The sequence below is a fragment of the Coregonus lavaretus genome (assembly GCF_964263955.1).
Source record: "Coregonus lavaretus genome assembly, chromosome: 5".
In the NCBI taxonomy this organism is placed as follows: Eukaryota; Metazoa; Chordata; class Actinopteri; order Salmoniformes; family Salmonidae; genus Coregonus; species Coregonus lavaretus.
The window spans coordinates 19,756,048-19,770,772 of NC_139992.1; the positions used below are offsets into that span (position 1 = coordinate 19,756,048).

At 42.8% G+C, this 14,725-nt stretch overlaps 1 protein-coding gene across 1 annotated transcript in view; it reads right to left on the reverse strand.

Moving 5' to 3' along the window:
• Positions 1–2,202: 2,202 nt before the first annotated feature.
• LOC311129735 (mitogen-activated protein kinase kinase kinase kinase 4-like) overlaps positions 2,203–14,725 on the reverse strand; it is a 109,567-nt gene continuing 97,044 nt past the window's right edge. Inside the window, exon 31 of the mRNA XM_084162152.1 lies at positions 2,203–5,096. Within this exon, the coding sequence (XP_084018278.1) occupies positions 5,013–5,096 (84 nt within the window). The 3' untranslated portion in view covers positions 2,203–5,012. The remainder of the gene's footprint in view (positions 5,097–14,725) is intronic.

A 14,725-nucleotide genomic window follows, 5' to 3' on the forward strand; every position in this document is an offset into this window, starting at 1 on the left:
TGAGTTAGGAAGGACGCCTGTATCTTTGTAGTGACTGGGTGTATTGATACACCATCCAAAGTGTCATTAATAACTTCACCATGCTCAAAGTGATATTCAGTGTCTGCTTTAAAATGTTGTACCCATCTACCAATAGGTGCCCTTCTTTGCGAGGCATTGGAAAACCACCCTGGTCTTTGTGGTTGAACCGGTGTTTGAAATTCACTGCTCGACTGAGGGGCCTTACAGATAATCATATGTGTGGGGTGCAGAGATGAGGTAGTCATTCAAAAATCATGTTAAACACTATTATTGCACACAGAGTGAGTCCATGCAACTTATGCGTTTTAAGAAAATGTTTACTCCTGAACTTATTTAGGCTTGCCATAACTAAGGGGTTGAATACTAATTGAGTCAAGACATTTCAGCTTTTAATTTGTACAAAAATTTAAAAACATCTTGACATTATGGAGTATTGTGTGTAGGCCACAAGGCCTACATTGGTTAACAAATGGTGAGTGATGCGAAATCTCTACGATGGCAGTAGGGTTCACTGACCTGTAGCGGCCGTTGACTAAGCTGTATTGCTTGTTTGGGTAATTCTCCAACTAGCTTGGTTTCAATGTGACTCGGCTAACATAAAAACTGTATCCTATTGAAGAACGGGGCTGATACTGCAGAAGCCGTGACGTCATAGATCCATATATTCCTCTTTATGTCACCGGCTGCAGTAGGAGACAATAGATACGGTACAAAGAAAGAGAAAAAGAGAGGAGGATGATGATGAATAAACAATACGTCATCAAGACGTAATTGTTTTTTTCTTTAACAGAATAAGCTCCCTTGCATACTGTAAGTAAGAGTTTAGAATCTCTTCATAAACATGACATTATCGTGACTTCTTTCCATCCGAGCTTTCAGACACCCACACACCAACCCAGATTCATGTGTACCACCTACACAGTGGCAACATCCTAACCTCCTATAAACACCTGGGAAACACTGTTACACAATACTAATAATATCACATTATATATTAGAGAACAGCCACAGACCCTCATGACCCTGGCTCTGCCATCACTAGTCACAAAGCCTATTGCTGCTGGTCTAATCTCTTGTTTTAGAGCAGGAGAGATACAGAATAGACAGTATTTACCTCATTTAGAATTTCTTCATGTATACACAAAGCAGGAATAATATAAATTCCAGGCCATTGCTTTTTGTGGACATAAAGGGCCTTCCCCAAACTGTTGCCACAAAGTTGGAAGCACAGAATCGTCTAGAATGTCATTGTATACTGTATAGTTAACATTTCCCTTCACTGAAACTAACGGGCCTAGCCCGAACCATGAAAAAGAGCCTCAGGCCATTATTCCTCCTCCACTAAACTTTACAGTAGGCACTATGCATTCGGGCAGGTAGCGTTCTGGCATCCGCCAAACCCAGATTCGTCCGTCGGACTGCCAGATGGAGTCTGATTCATCATTCCAGAAAACGCATTTCCACTGCTCCAGAGTCCAATGGCGGCGAGCTTTACACCACTATAGCCGACTCTTGGCATTGTGCATGGTGATCTTAGGCTGCTCAGCAATGGAACCCATTTCATTAAGCTTCTGACGAACAGTTATTGTGCTGACGTTGCTTCCAGAGGCAGTTTGGAACTCGGTAGTGAATGTTGCAACCGAGGACAGATGATGTTTACACACTACACGCTTCAGCACTCGGTGGTCCCGTTCTGTGAGCTTGTATTGCCTACCACTTCGCGGCTGAGCCGTTGTTGCTCCTAGACGTTTCCACTTCACAATAACATCACTTACAGTTGACCGGGGCAGCTCTAGCAGGGCAGAAATTTGACAAACGTACTTTTTGGAAAGGTGGCATCCTATGACGGTGCCACGTTTAAAGTCACTGAGCTCTTCAGTAAGGCCATTCTACTGCCAATGTTTGTCTATGGAGATTGCATGGCTGTGTGCTCAATTTTATACACCTGTCAGAAACGGGTGTGGCTGAAATAACCTAATACACTAATTTGAAGGGGGTGTCCACATACTTCTGTATATATAGTGTATATGTTGTAGAAAATATTTCTTACCATGATTTCAGTATTGATCAATTCTTGAAATCAGGGACATGCTATTGGATAATGCATGATGACATATTCTCACACACTCTTCTTCAAGAATTCAGTCAGTCAGAGAGGTGACAAGAGAAAAGACTACAGTAAATCTTTAAATTACTTTAGAGTTTATTCAAAGAGAAAAGACCTTCAGGAAAATACAAGACTTCCTGGCATACACAGAGAGCACATAAATTAGAGTAGCATGGCAGAAACACTGGAGAAAAACATCCAAGCCTGACTGACATCCAAGCCTGACTGACATCCAAGCCTGACTGACATCCAAGCCTGACTGACACCCAAGCCTGACTGACACCCAAGCCTGACTGACACCCAAGCCTGACTGACACCCAAGCCTGCAGGGAAAGGACTGCATGTCACTACAATGTCCCCACAACGCTGGGACGGCATTATGGGATCATCTGGAAAATCAAACATTGCATGAGTATTCTTTATTGTGTTTTGAGTTGTTTATTTGAGAAAAACAAAAGTAAAATGGCATCATTTAGGATTATTGACGAAAATAATGTTCAATATAAAACAAGCTAAAAATAAAACAAATTATAAAACAAATATCATGATACACATTAGTGTAACAAAACATTGCCTCTGTAAACATTGCCATTTTCTCAACCTAACATGAGCGTTATAATATTCAACCACTGCAGAGTACATCAACTATTGTTAAGCTTCTTAACTAAGTCTAAAACGTAATGCTTCAAGTGAGATCTTAAAAATGTATTTTCAACATAGTGGTTTCGTCATTTCTTTTACACTTCTAATGTTGCCATCTTTGCACTTGTTTAAAATATAAAATCAGCAAGCGACTGCTTTTCAGATTGCAAAGAAATTGTTGTCCGTTTTTCCATTAATAAGAATATCAATAACCATAATCTTAATAAACTCACTTATGCCACTCATGAAGGCCTTGATATAACCAGAAAGACATAGTGGGTCAGCACTGAGGGGGTGGGGGGGTATTGAATGGTCTTCAGATGTACAGAAGTATAGACTACACCCTTTAACAGTGAACAAAAAAAGTATTCTGCCCAAAGTGGGTTTCTGTGGTGAACACCTTCAGAGAGCTGTAGAATCAGAGGTCACCCATGCTCTGGATCCTGATGACCAGTTTGCTCTCCTCTGATTTGAAACAACTGTTGTTTTGATTTGCCTTCCATTGACAAGCTGACACATCACACGAGAAGGACAAGAAGTAGAGCTCAAGAAGTCTTTATTGAGCCTGGCAATGTTAAACACTGAGGTCTAAGCCCTGTTAGTGAATAAGGTTGATTAAATTACTGTGAGCATACTGGCCCCACAGGAAACTACTGTAGCCTAGCAACGTCTCAACCTAGAGCTATTAACGCTCCAGCTCCGATTCACTTTAAAACATTGAGTTTGTGAAAGGACAGTCACAACCTAGTCTCAGAAACGATTCGGAATTGCCCCCAAAATCGACATTTTCCTTAGAGCCTTCATCGTTTAGTATTCACTTGTGTCAACTTGAAATTGAACATGAAATTGATCACTTGTGATAAGGAACTAAATTAAAATGCTCATGCCTTTAACCACAACAGTATATTTCTTTCTACATTCTTGACACTTAGTGCATTGCATTCATAAAAAGATACAAATGAAAAACAACAATAAAACACCAATGTTTTTTCCATCCACTGACTATGCGCCCATTGAGTTTTGTTGACCATGTGTAACCTTTCTGCTACAAGAACTTACATTGGCACCCCTCCTCTCTCACCTATTGGCCCCTTTACAACCACACACACATACTGTATATGACCTGAACCTTCTCCTCCACTCTCTTTTATTATATCTGTCTATTCACATCAGGACCATGTCCTCCTTCCTGGACTCTGATGGTCCAAGCCGGATCACAGCGTCATGTTGGACTGAGGATTCCACTTACATGACCATTGAAACTATGTATGATATTAAATTAACTTTTATTATACATAGATACTATTTTTTTATCCAACCCATCCACTCTCTGACTCCTAAAGCATTTTAATGTGTTGTGGGTTGGAATAAATGCTAAAGAAAACTGGAGGCTATGTGCATTGTGATTTTTAAAACCAAGGTAAAAGAAATATGAACTCCACATAGTTACACTTTTTTTAGGGAATCATAATAAAATAAAAAATACTATTCTGAAGTCCTTTTCCTTGAACTCACCCATTAAAATACGGTAGCTGTCCTAACTATCAACACACTCCAGCTGAGTCCTCTCAGATACCAGATTTATGGTAAAATGGATAGGCCCTTCCCACACACTGTCGTCAAGACAGCACTGAGCCTAGAACCAATTGGCTCCCTTGCTAGGCTTCTTTATTCCCGCCTCCTTGACTGACAGCTTCAACCCCCCCCCCCGCAGTCAGCAATCATTGGACTAAACAGAAAGACATTGACATACACTACTGTAGCATTAACACTGTACGCTCCACCCCCTGCCCCTCCCTCGCTAAGAAAAGGGGTGGGGAGAAGGGGGCTCCTGAAATACGAGCAGAAGATGCAGAGAGTAGTTAGTAGTAGACTTCAAGCCCATAGCACAGTCAGGAACTAGGAACGACACACACACACAGGTCACACGCCGTCAGGGCAACGGCCCCGCACAGACGTGTGTCCACAATCGGTTGAGCACCAAAGTGGGGCAAACTGTTCCCCCCCCTTTTTCACATTTTTTTCTTTGTTTTAAAATCAATTAACTTCATTTTTTACAATTCTCATATCTGGTAATCATGGCTGGGGCGACGTCATCTGGATGTTGTGTATCCTCAATATAGCACGATGCTCCAGGTCGAAGGTCGTAACTATGTCGGAGGTGGTTGGCTTTTGTCCGTTGGCATCGCTGAACGTTGGGTAAAACGTGGTTGGTTTCCAGTGTAGAGGGGGCGTGGTCTCTCTACCAGCTGAGCAGAGAGGTGCGCCCCAGGGTCATAAAGTACACCTGGCTGGCTCCTCCGGATCGCACCGAGGCAAAGAAGACCTGCGGATGGGAACACACACACACACACACACACATACACACACACTTCAGTCAATAACGAAACAAATCAGTGACATCAGTAATGACCTTAGTAGTCACTGTTTTACAGCCTGTGTTCGTAATGGTTGCTCAGTGAAACAACCTGTCCTGATTTGTCATAGACGCTTGCTAAAAAACTTGAATGAGCAAGCCTTCCTTCATGACCTGGCCTCTGTAAATTGGTATAGAATCAGCTTGATCCCCTCTGTCGAAGATGCTTGGACCTTCTTTTTTGATATTTTCAGTGGTATTGTTAACAAACACACCCCATAAAGAAAATGAGAATTAAAAACAGGTTCAGCCCCTGGTTCGTCCGTGATCTGGAAGAGTTACTCCACCTCAAGAATTCCATTTGGAGAAAGGCTCTGCATTTACATTTACGTCATTTAGCAGACGCTCTTATCCAGAGCGACTTACAAATAGCACACACATACTCAGGCTGACTGGCTGACTGGCTCTCGTTCAGGCAAATTAGAAATAAGTGCACTCAGGCTATCTGGAAGGCCAAAGTTAGTTACTTTAAGGAGCAGTTCTCTCTCTGTGGGTCTAACCCCAAGAAGTTCTGGAAAATGGTTAAAGACCTGGAGTATAAACCCTCCTCCTCACAGCTGCCCATGTCCCTTAATGTTGATGATGTGGTTGTTACTGACAAGGAGCACATGGCTGAGCTCTTTAATCACTACTTCATAAAGTCAGGATTCCTATTTGACTCAGAACCATGCCTCATTGCCCATCCAACATTTCCTCATCTCCCACCCCTTCTAATGCGACTAGCCCAGATGCTCCTCCCTCTTTTTCCCCTGCCCCGCTACAAAGTTTCTCCCTGCAGGCAGTCACTGAGTCTGAGGTGCTATAGGAGCTCCTTAAACTTGACCCCAAAAAAACATCTGGGTCAGATGGTTTAGATCATTTCTTCTTTAAGGTTGCAGCCCCTATCATTGCCAAGCCTACCTCTGACCTTTTTAACCTGTCTCTCCTCTCTGGAAGAAGGTTCCCATTGCTTGGAAGGCAGCCACAATGCATACTTTATTTAAAGGGGGAGATCAAGCTGATCCTAACTGTTATAGGCCAATTTCTATTTTGCCCTGTTTATCAAAAGTGTTGGAAAAACTTGTCAATAATCAACTGACTGGCTTTCTTGATGTCTATAGTATTCTCTCTGGTATGCAATCTGGTTTCCGCTCAAGTTATGGATGTGTCACTGCAACCTTAAAGGTCCTAAATGATGTCACCATTGCCCTTGATTTAAGCAATGTTGTGCTGCTATTTTGATTCACTTGGCCAAAGCTTTTGATACGGTAGACCATTCCATTCTTGTGGGCCGGCTAAGGATTATTGGTGTCTCTGAGGGGTCTTTGGCCTGGTTTGCTAACTACCTCTCTCAAAGTGCAGTGTTTAAAGTCAGAACATCTGCCGTCTCAGCCACTGCCTGTCATCAAGGGAGTACCCCAAGGCTCCATCCTAGGCCCCACGCGCTTCTCAATTTACATCAACAACATAGCTCAGGCAGTAGGAAGCTCTCTCATCCATTTATATTCAGATGATACAGTCTTATACTCAGCTGGCCCCTCCCCGGATTTTGTGTTAAATGCTCTACAACAAAGCTTTCGTAGTGTCCAACAAGCTTTTTCTGCCCTTAACCTTGTTCTGAACATCTCCAAAACAAAGGTCATGTGGTTTGGTAAGAAGAATGCCCCTCTCCCCACCGGTGTGATTACTACCTCTGAGGGTTTAGAGCTTGAGGTAGTCACCTCATACAAGTACTTGGGAGTATGGCTAGACGGTACACTGTCCTTCTCTCAGCACATATCAAAGCTGCAGGCTAAGGTTAAATCTAGACTTGGTTTCCTCTATCGTAATCGCTCCTCTTTCACCCCAGTTGCCAAACTAACCCTGATTCAGATGACCATCCTACCCATGCTAGATTACGGAGAAGTAATTTATAGATTGGCAGGTAAGGGTGCTCTCGAGCAGCTAGATGTTCTTTACCATTCGGCCATCAGATTTGCCACCAATGCTCCTTATAGGACACATCACTGCACTCTATACTCCTCTGTAAACTGGTCATCTCACCATCGCAAGACCCACTGGTTGATGCTTATTTATAAAACCCTCTAAGGCCTCACTCCCCCTATCTGAGATACCTACTGCAGCCCTCATCCTCCACATACAACACCTGTTCTGCCAGTCACATTCTGTTAAAGGTCCCCAAAGCACACACATCCCTGGGTCGCTCTTCTTTTCAGTTTGCTGCAGCTAGCGACTGGAACGAGCTGCAAAAAACACTCAAACTGGACAGTTTTATTTCCATCTCTTCATTCAAAGACTCAATCATGGACACTCTTACTGACAGTTGCGGTTGCTTTGCGTGATGTATTCTTGCCTTCTTGTGCTGTTGTCTGCGGCCAATATTGTTTGTACCATGTTTTGTGCTGCTACCATGTTGTTGTCATGTGGTGTTGCTACAATGCTGTGTTGTCATGTGTTGCTGCCATGCTATGTTGTTGTCTTAGGTCTCTCTTTATGTAGTGGTGTCTCTCTTGTTGTGATGTGTGTTTTGTCCTATATTTGTATTTTTAATCCCCCGTCCCCACAGGAGGCCTTTTGCATTTTGGTAGGCCGTCATTGTAAATAAGAATTTGTTCTTAACTGACTTGCCTAGTTAAATGGTTAAATAAAAATAAATAAACATCCTTGGTTAGTTACCACAGCCACAAAGTCACAACTTCCAGACTTGTCTCTGTGCTGCTGTGCTATTTAAAAAAAAAAAAATTAGGGGGTAGATCAGCTTAATATTGCAGATAGATTGTAACTTCCATCAATGTAATTGTCTGCATCACTTCCCCCATGTTTTTATTTATATTTATATTTATTTATATATATATATATATATATATATATATATATATATATATATATATATATATATATATATATATATTATATTTATATTATATATATATATATATATATATATATATATATATATATATATATATATATATATATATATATATATATATATATATATATATATATATATATATATATATATATATATATATATATACATACATACATACACATCCACACACATATATATATACATACATACATACATACATACATACACATCCTTTTTTAAAATATATTCCCCCTTATTACTTTCCAACCCCACCACCCTTTCCCTAATTGGAGTAAACTAGTGAACAACAATGCTTAGGCCTCTACTTCCAGCTTATACTTACTATATACATTTTATCGACATAAAAATAATTATATATTTATTTATTTTTTCTCCTGAACTTCTTCTACTCTCAACCTCTCCGATTATTTTCATGATGTCCATCTGGTTTGCTTCTATATGCCATATCTTTCTAACTGTGCTCTTTCACCAAAGCTCCCAACCTACAACCTATATACTTATTATGGACACAGTATGCTTACATTATTAGTTATCTTAGTTATACTGTGCAATTTGTTGCTACTTGGCTACCTGCCAAACTTTTCGGTTTTTACTTTAAATAACCGTTTAATCAAAATCTGCATTTAACACATCTACCAACGTCTTAGTTCATTTCCTCGCTCTACTTTTTCCATTCAACTTTCTCAGCCCGGACGCTTTATCTAGACATGGTTCTAAAGGACCGCCACCAGCCGAAAAAGCTAAGTAGTAACATTAACACTACGCCTAATTGCAGTCACTGTACTCATAATATACAGGAGAACTGTTGCCTTATGGTGAGGATAGCTGTGTTGCAAGCCCAGCTTCAGATGCAATCATTAGGCAATGTCAATGTAAGTGTAGGAAAGGATGAAACAGCGTCTATGCCACCAGTAAGTACAGATAGTAGTATACATCCCCCCACACGGTCCCCGCAGCCGGACAATTTTCTCAAGGGTTCTGGAAAGAAATGCTCTCGGCATGCTCAACCGGTGTCGCTCATTCAGCCGACAGAAACTTTCAACCGGTTCTCCCCATTAAGCAACGAGTCAGAGTCAGAGGCCGAGCCTTCTCAGGTCTCTCCTCCACCCATTACGGGGTCTGAGCCTCCGAAGCCTCCCACTATTAGCTCTGACAAATTGAAAACCCTAGTCATTGGCGACTCCATTACGCGCAATATTAGACTTAAAAAGAATCATCCTGCGATCATACACTGTTTACCAGGGGGAAGGGCTACCGACATAAAGGCTAATCTGAAGAGGGTGCTGGCTAAGGCTAAAACTGGCGAGCGTAGAGAGTATAGGGATATTGTTATCCACGTTGGCACCAACGATGTTAGGATGAAATAGTCAGAGGTCACCAAGCACAACATAGCTTCAGCGTGTAAATTAGCTTGAGCTCTACAGCAGTCTCACAACTCAATCGCTGGTTGAAAACTGTTTTCTGCCCTTTCCAAAAGATAGAATTTGTAGATAATTGGCCCTCTTTCTGGGACTCACCCACAAACAGGACCAAGCCGGGCCTGTTGAGGAGTGACGGACTCCATCCTAGCTGGAGGGGTGCTCTCATCTTATCAACATAGACAAGGCTGTAACTCCTCTAGCTCCACAATGAGATAGGGTGCAGGCCAGGCAGCAGGCTGTTAGCCAGCCTGCCAGCTTAGTGGAGTCTGCCACTAGCACAGTCAGTATAGTCAGCTCAGCTATTCCCATTGAGACGGTGTCTGTGCCTCGATCTAAGTTGGGCAAAACTAAACATGGCAGTGTTTGCCTTAGCAATCTCACTGGAATAAAGACCTCTTCCATTCCTGTCATTATTGAAAGAGATTGTGATCTCTCACATTTCAGAATAGGGCTGCTTAATGTTAGATCCCTCACTTCCAAGGCAGTCATAGTCAATGAACTAATCACTGATCATAATCTTGATGTGACTGGCCTGGCTGAAACATGGCTCAAGCTTGATGAATTTACTGTGTTAAATGAGGCCTCTCCTCCTGGTTACACTAGTGACCATAACCCCCGCGCATCCCGCAAAGGCAGGGGTGTTGCTAACATTTACGACAGCAAATTTCAATTTAAACCCCCCCCACCAATAAATTATTACTGCGGTTTCGTCTTTTGAGCTTCTAGTCATGAAATCTATGAAACCTACTCAATCACTTTTTATAGCTACTGTTTACAGGCCTCCTGGGCCATATACAGCGTTCCTCACAGAGTTCCCTGAATTCCTATCGGACCTTGTAGTCATGGCAGATAATATTCTAATGTTTGGTGACTTAACATGGAAAAGTCCACAGACCCACTCCAAAAGGCCATAATCGACTCAGTGGGTTTTGTCCAACATGTCTCCGGACCTACTCATTGCCATAGTCATACCCTGGATCTAGTTTTGTCCCGTGGAATAAATATTGTGGATCTAAATGTTTTTCCTCATAATCCTGGACTATCGGACCACCATCTTATTATGTTTGCAATCACAACAAATAATCTGATCAGACCCCAACCAAGGATCATCTAAAGCCGTGCTATAAATTCTCGGACAAACCAAATATTCCTAGATGCCCTTCCAGACTCCCTCCACCTACCCAAGGACGTCAGAGTACAAAAATTGGTTAACCACCTAACTGAGGATCTAAATTTAACCTTGCGTAATACCCTATATGCAGTCACACCCCTAAAAACAAAAAAACATTTGTCACAAGAAATTAGCTCCCTGGTATACAGAAAATACCCGAGCCCTGAAGCAAGCTTCCAGAAAATTGGAACAGAAATGGTGCTCCACCAAACAGGAAGTCATCCGACTAGCTTGGAAAGACAGTACCGTGAAATATCGAAGAGCCCTCACTGTTGCTCAATCATCCTATTTTTCCAACCTAATTGAGGAGAATAAGAACAATCCAACATTTATTTTTGATACTGTTGCAAAGCTAACTAAAAACCTGCATTCCTCAAGAGAGGATGGCTTTCAGCAGTGATGAATTCATGAACTTCTTTGTCGAAAAGATCATGATCATTAGAAAGCTAATTACGGTCTCCACTTTGAATCTGCGTATTTCTCCAAAGCTCAGTTGTCCTGAACTGCCAGGACCTTGGATCAATGGAGACACTCAAGTTTTTTTGATCCTGTATCTCTTGACACATTCATGAAAATAGTCATGGCCTCTAAACCTTCAAGCTGCATACTGGACCCTATTCCAACTAAACTACTGAAAGAGCTACTTCCTGTGCTTGGTCCTCCTATGTTGAACATAATAAATGGCTCCCTATCCTTCGGATGTGTACCAAACTCACTAAAAGTGGCAGTAATATATCGCGAAGGATATCCTACAGACACCCGACAAGGCCCAGATCCCGTCATTCGCGTGAGGAAGAGACGGAGATATCGCGGACGCAGATCCGGGTGCCTTGTAAGGATCCGACGGCGAGCGAGTAAACTGCCTCTCCCATCAATCCTACTAGCCAACGTTCAACCTTTTGAGAATAAAATGGACGAGTTAAGATTACGGTTATCCTACCAACGGGACATTAAAAACTGTAATATCTTATGTTTCACGGAGTCGTGGCTGAACGACAACAATGATAACATTCAGCTAGCAGGCTATACGCTACATCGGCAGGACAGAACGTCTGACTCTGGTAAGACAAGGGGCGGCGGTCTGTGTATATTTGTAAACAACAGCTGGTGCACAAAATCAAATACTAAGGAAGTCTCGAGGTTTTGCTCGCCTGAGGTAGAGTATCTTATGATAAGCTGTAGACCACACTATTTACCAAGAGAGTTTTCATCTATATTTTTCATAGCTGTCTATTTACCACCACAAATAAGATTGCTCTGAATGAGTTGTACAAGGCCATTAATCAACAGGAAAACGCTCATCCAGATGCAGCGCTCCTAGTGGCCGGGGACTTTAATGCAGGGAAACTTAAATCCGTTCTACCTAATTTCTACCAGCATGTTAAATGTGCAACCAGAGGGAAAAAAACTCTAGACCACCTTTACTCCACACACAGAGACGCATACAAAGCTCTCCCTCGCCCTCCATTTGGCAAATCTGACCATAACTCTATCCTCCTGATTCCTGCTTATAAGCAAAAACTGAAGCAGGAAGCACCAGTGATTCGGTTAATAAAAAAGTGGTCAGATGACGCAGATGCTAAGCTACAGGACTGTTTTGCTAGCACAGACTGGAACATGTTCCGGGATTCTTCAGACAACATTGAGGAGTACACCACATCAGTCACTGGCTTCATCAATAAGTGCATCGATGATGTCGTCCCCACAGTGACCGTACGTACATACCCCAACCAGAAGCCATGGATTACAGGAAACATCCGCAGTGAGCTAAAGGGTAGAGCTGCCGCTTTCAAGGAACGGGACTCTAACCCGGACGCTTATAAGAAATCCCGCTATGACCTCCGACGAACCATCAAACAGGCAAAGAGTCAATACAGGTCTAAGATTGAATCATACTACACTGGCTCTGACGCTCGTCGGATGTGGCAGGGCTTGAAAACTATTACAGACTACAAAGGGAAGCACAGCCGCGAGCTGCCCAGTGACACAAGCCTACCAGACGAGCTAAACCACTTCTATGCTCGCTTCGAGGCAAGCAACACTGAAGCATGCATGAGAGCACCAGCTGTTCCGGATGACTATGTGATCACGCTCTCCGTAGCCGATGTGAGTAAGACTTTTAAGCAGGTCAACATTCACAAGGCCGCAGGGCCAGACGGATTACCAGGACGTGTACTCCGAGCATGTGCTGACCAACTGGCAAGTGTCTTCACTGACATTTTCAACATGTCCCTGACTGAGTCTGTAATACCAACATGTTTCAAGCAGACCACCATAGTCCCTGTGCCCAACAACTCTAAGATAACCTGCCTAAATGACTACCGACCCGTAGCACTGACGTCTGTAGCCATGAAGTGCTTTGAAAGACTGGTCATGGCTCACATCAACAGCATAATCCCAGAAACCCTAGACCCACTCCAATTTGCATACCGCCCCAACAGATCCACAGATGATGCAATCTCTATCGCACTCCACACTGCCCTTTCCCACCTGGACAAGAGGAACACCTACGTGAGAATGCTATTCATTGACTACAGCTCAGCATTCAACACCATAGTGCCCTCTAAGCTCATCACTAAGCTAAGGATCCTGGGACTAAACACCTCCCTCTGCAACTGGATCCTGGACTTCCTGACGGGCCGCCCCCAGGTGGTAAGGGTAGGTAACAACACATCTGCCACACTGATCCTCAACACGGGGGCCCCTCAGGGGTGCATGCTCAGTCCCCTCCTGTACTCTCTGTTCACCCATGACTGCATGGCCAGGCACGACTCCAACACCATCATTAAGTTTGCCGACGACACAACAGTGGTAGGCCTGATCACCGACAACGATGAGACAGCCTATAGGGAGGAGGTCAGAGATCTGGCCGTGTGGTGCCAGGACAACAACCTCTCCCTCAACGTGACCAAGACAAAGGAGATGATTGTGGACTACAGGAAAAAAAAGAGGACTGAGCACGCCCCCATTCTCATCGACAGCCACCCTAGTCATAGACTGTTCTCTCTGCTACCGCACGGCAAGCGGTACCGGAGTGCCAAGTCTAGGTCCAAAAGACTTCTCAACAGCTTCTACCCCCAAGCCATAAGACTCCTGAACAGCTAATCATGGCTACCCGGACTATTTGCACTGCCCCCCCACCCCATCCTTTTTACGCTGCTGCTACTCTGTTAAGTATTTATGCATAGTCACTTTAACTCTACCCACATGTACATATTACCTCAACTAGCCGGTGCCCCCGCACATTGACTCTGCAACGGTACCCCCCTGTATATATAGCCTCCCTACTGTCACTTTATTTTACTGTATATATAGCCTCCCTACTGTCACTTTATTTTACTTCTGCTCTTTTTTTCTCAACACTTTTTTTGTTGTTGTTTTATTCTTACTTTTTTTTTGTTTAAAATAAATGCACTGTTGGTTAAGGGCTGTAAGTAAGCATTTCACTGTAATGTCTGCACCTGTTGTATTCGGCGCATGTGACCAATAAAATTTGATTTGATTTGATTTGATTTGATTAATAAAGCCTCTCTTGAAAAAGCCAAACCTTGACAGGGAAAATGTAAAAAACTAAATATCTGCCTATATCGAATCTCCCATTCCTCTCAAAAATTTTAGAAAAAGCTGTTGCGCAGCAACTCACTGCCTTCCTGAGGACAAATAATGTATACGAAACACTGCAGTCTGGTTTTAGACCCCATCATAGCACTGAGACTGCACTCGTGAAGGTGGTAAATTACCTTTTCATGAAGTCAGACCAAGGCTCTGCATCTGTCCTCGTGCTCCTAGGCCTTAGTGCTGCTTTTGACACCATCAATCACCACATTAGTTTGGAGAGATTGGAAACCCAAATTGGTCTACACGGACAAGTTCTTGACTGGTTTAGATCTTATCCATCGGAAAGATATTAGTTTGTCTCTGTGGATGGTTTGTCCTCTGACAAATCAATTGTACGTTTCGGTGTTCCTCAAGGTTCCGTTTTATGACCACTGTTTTCGCTATATATTCTACCTCTTGGTGATGTCATTCGGAAACACAATTTCAACTTTATATTTCAAGGACAGCTTTTTTC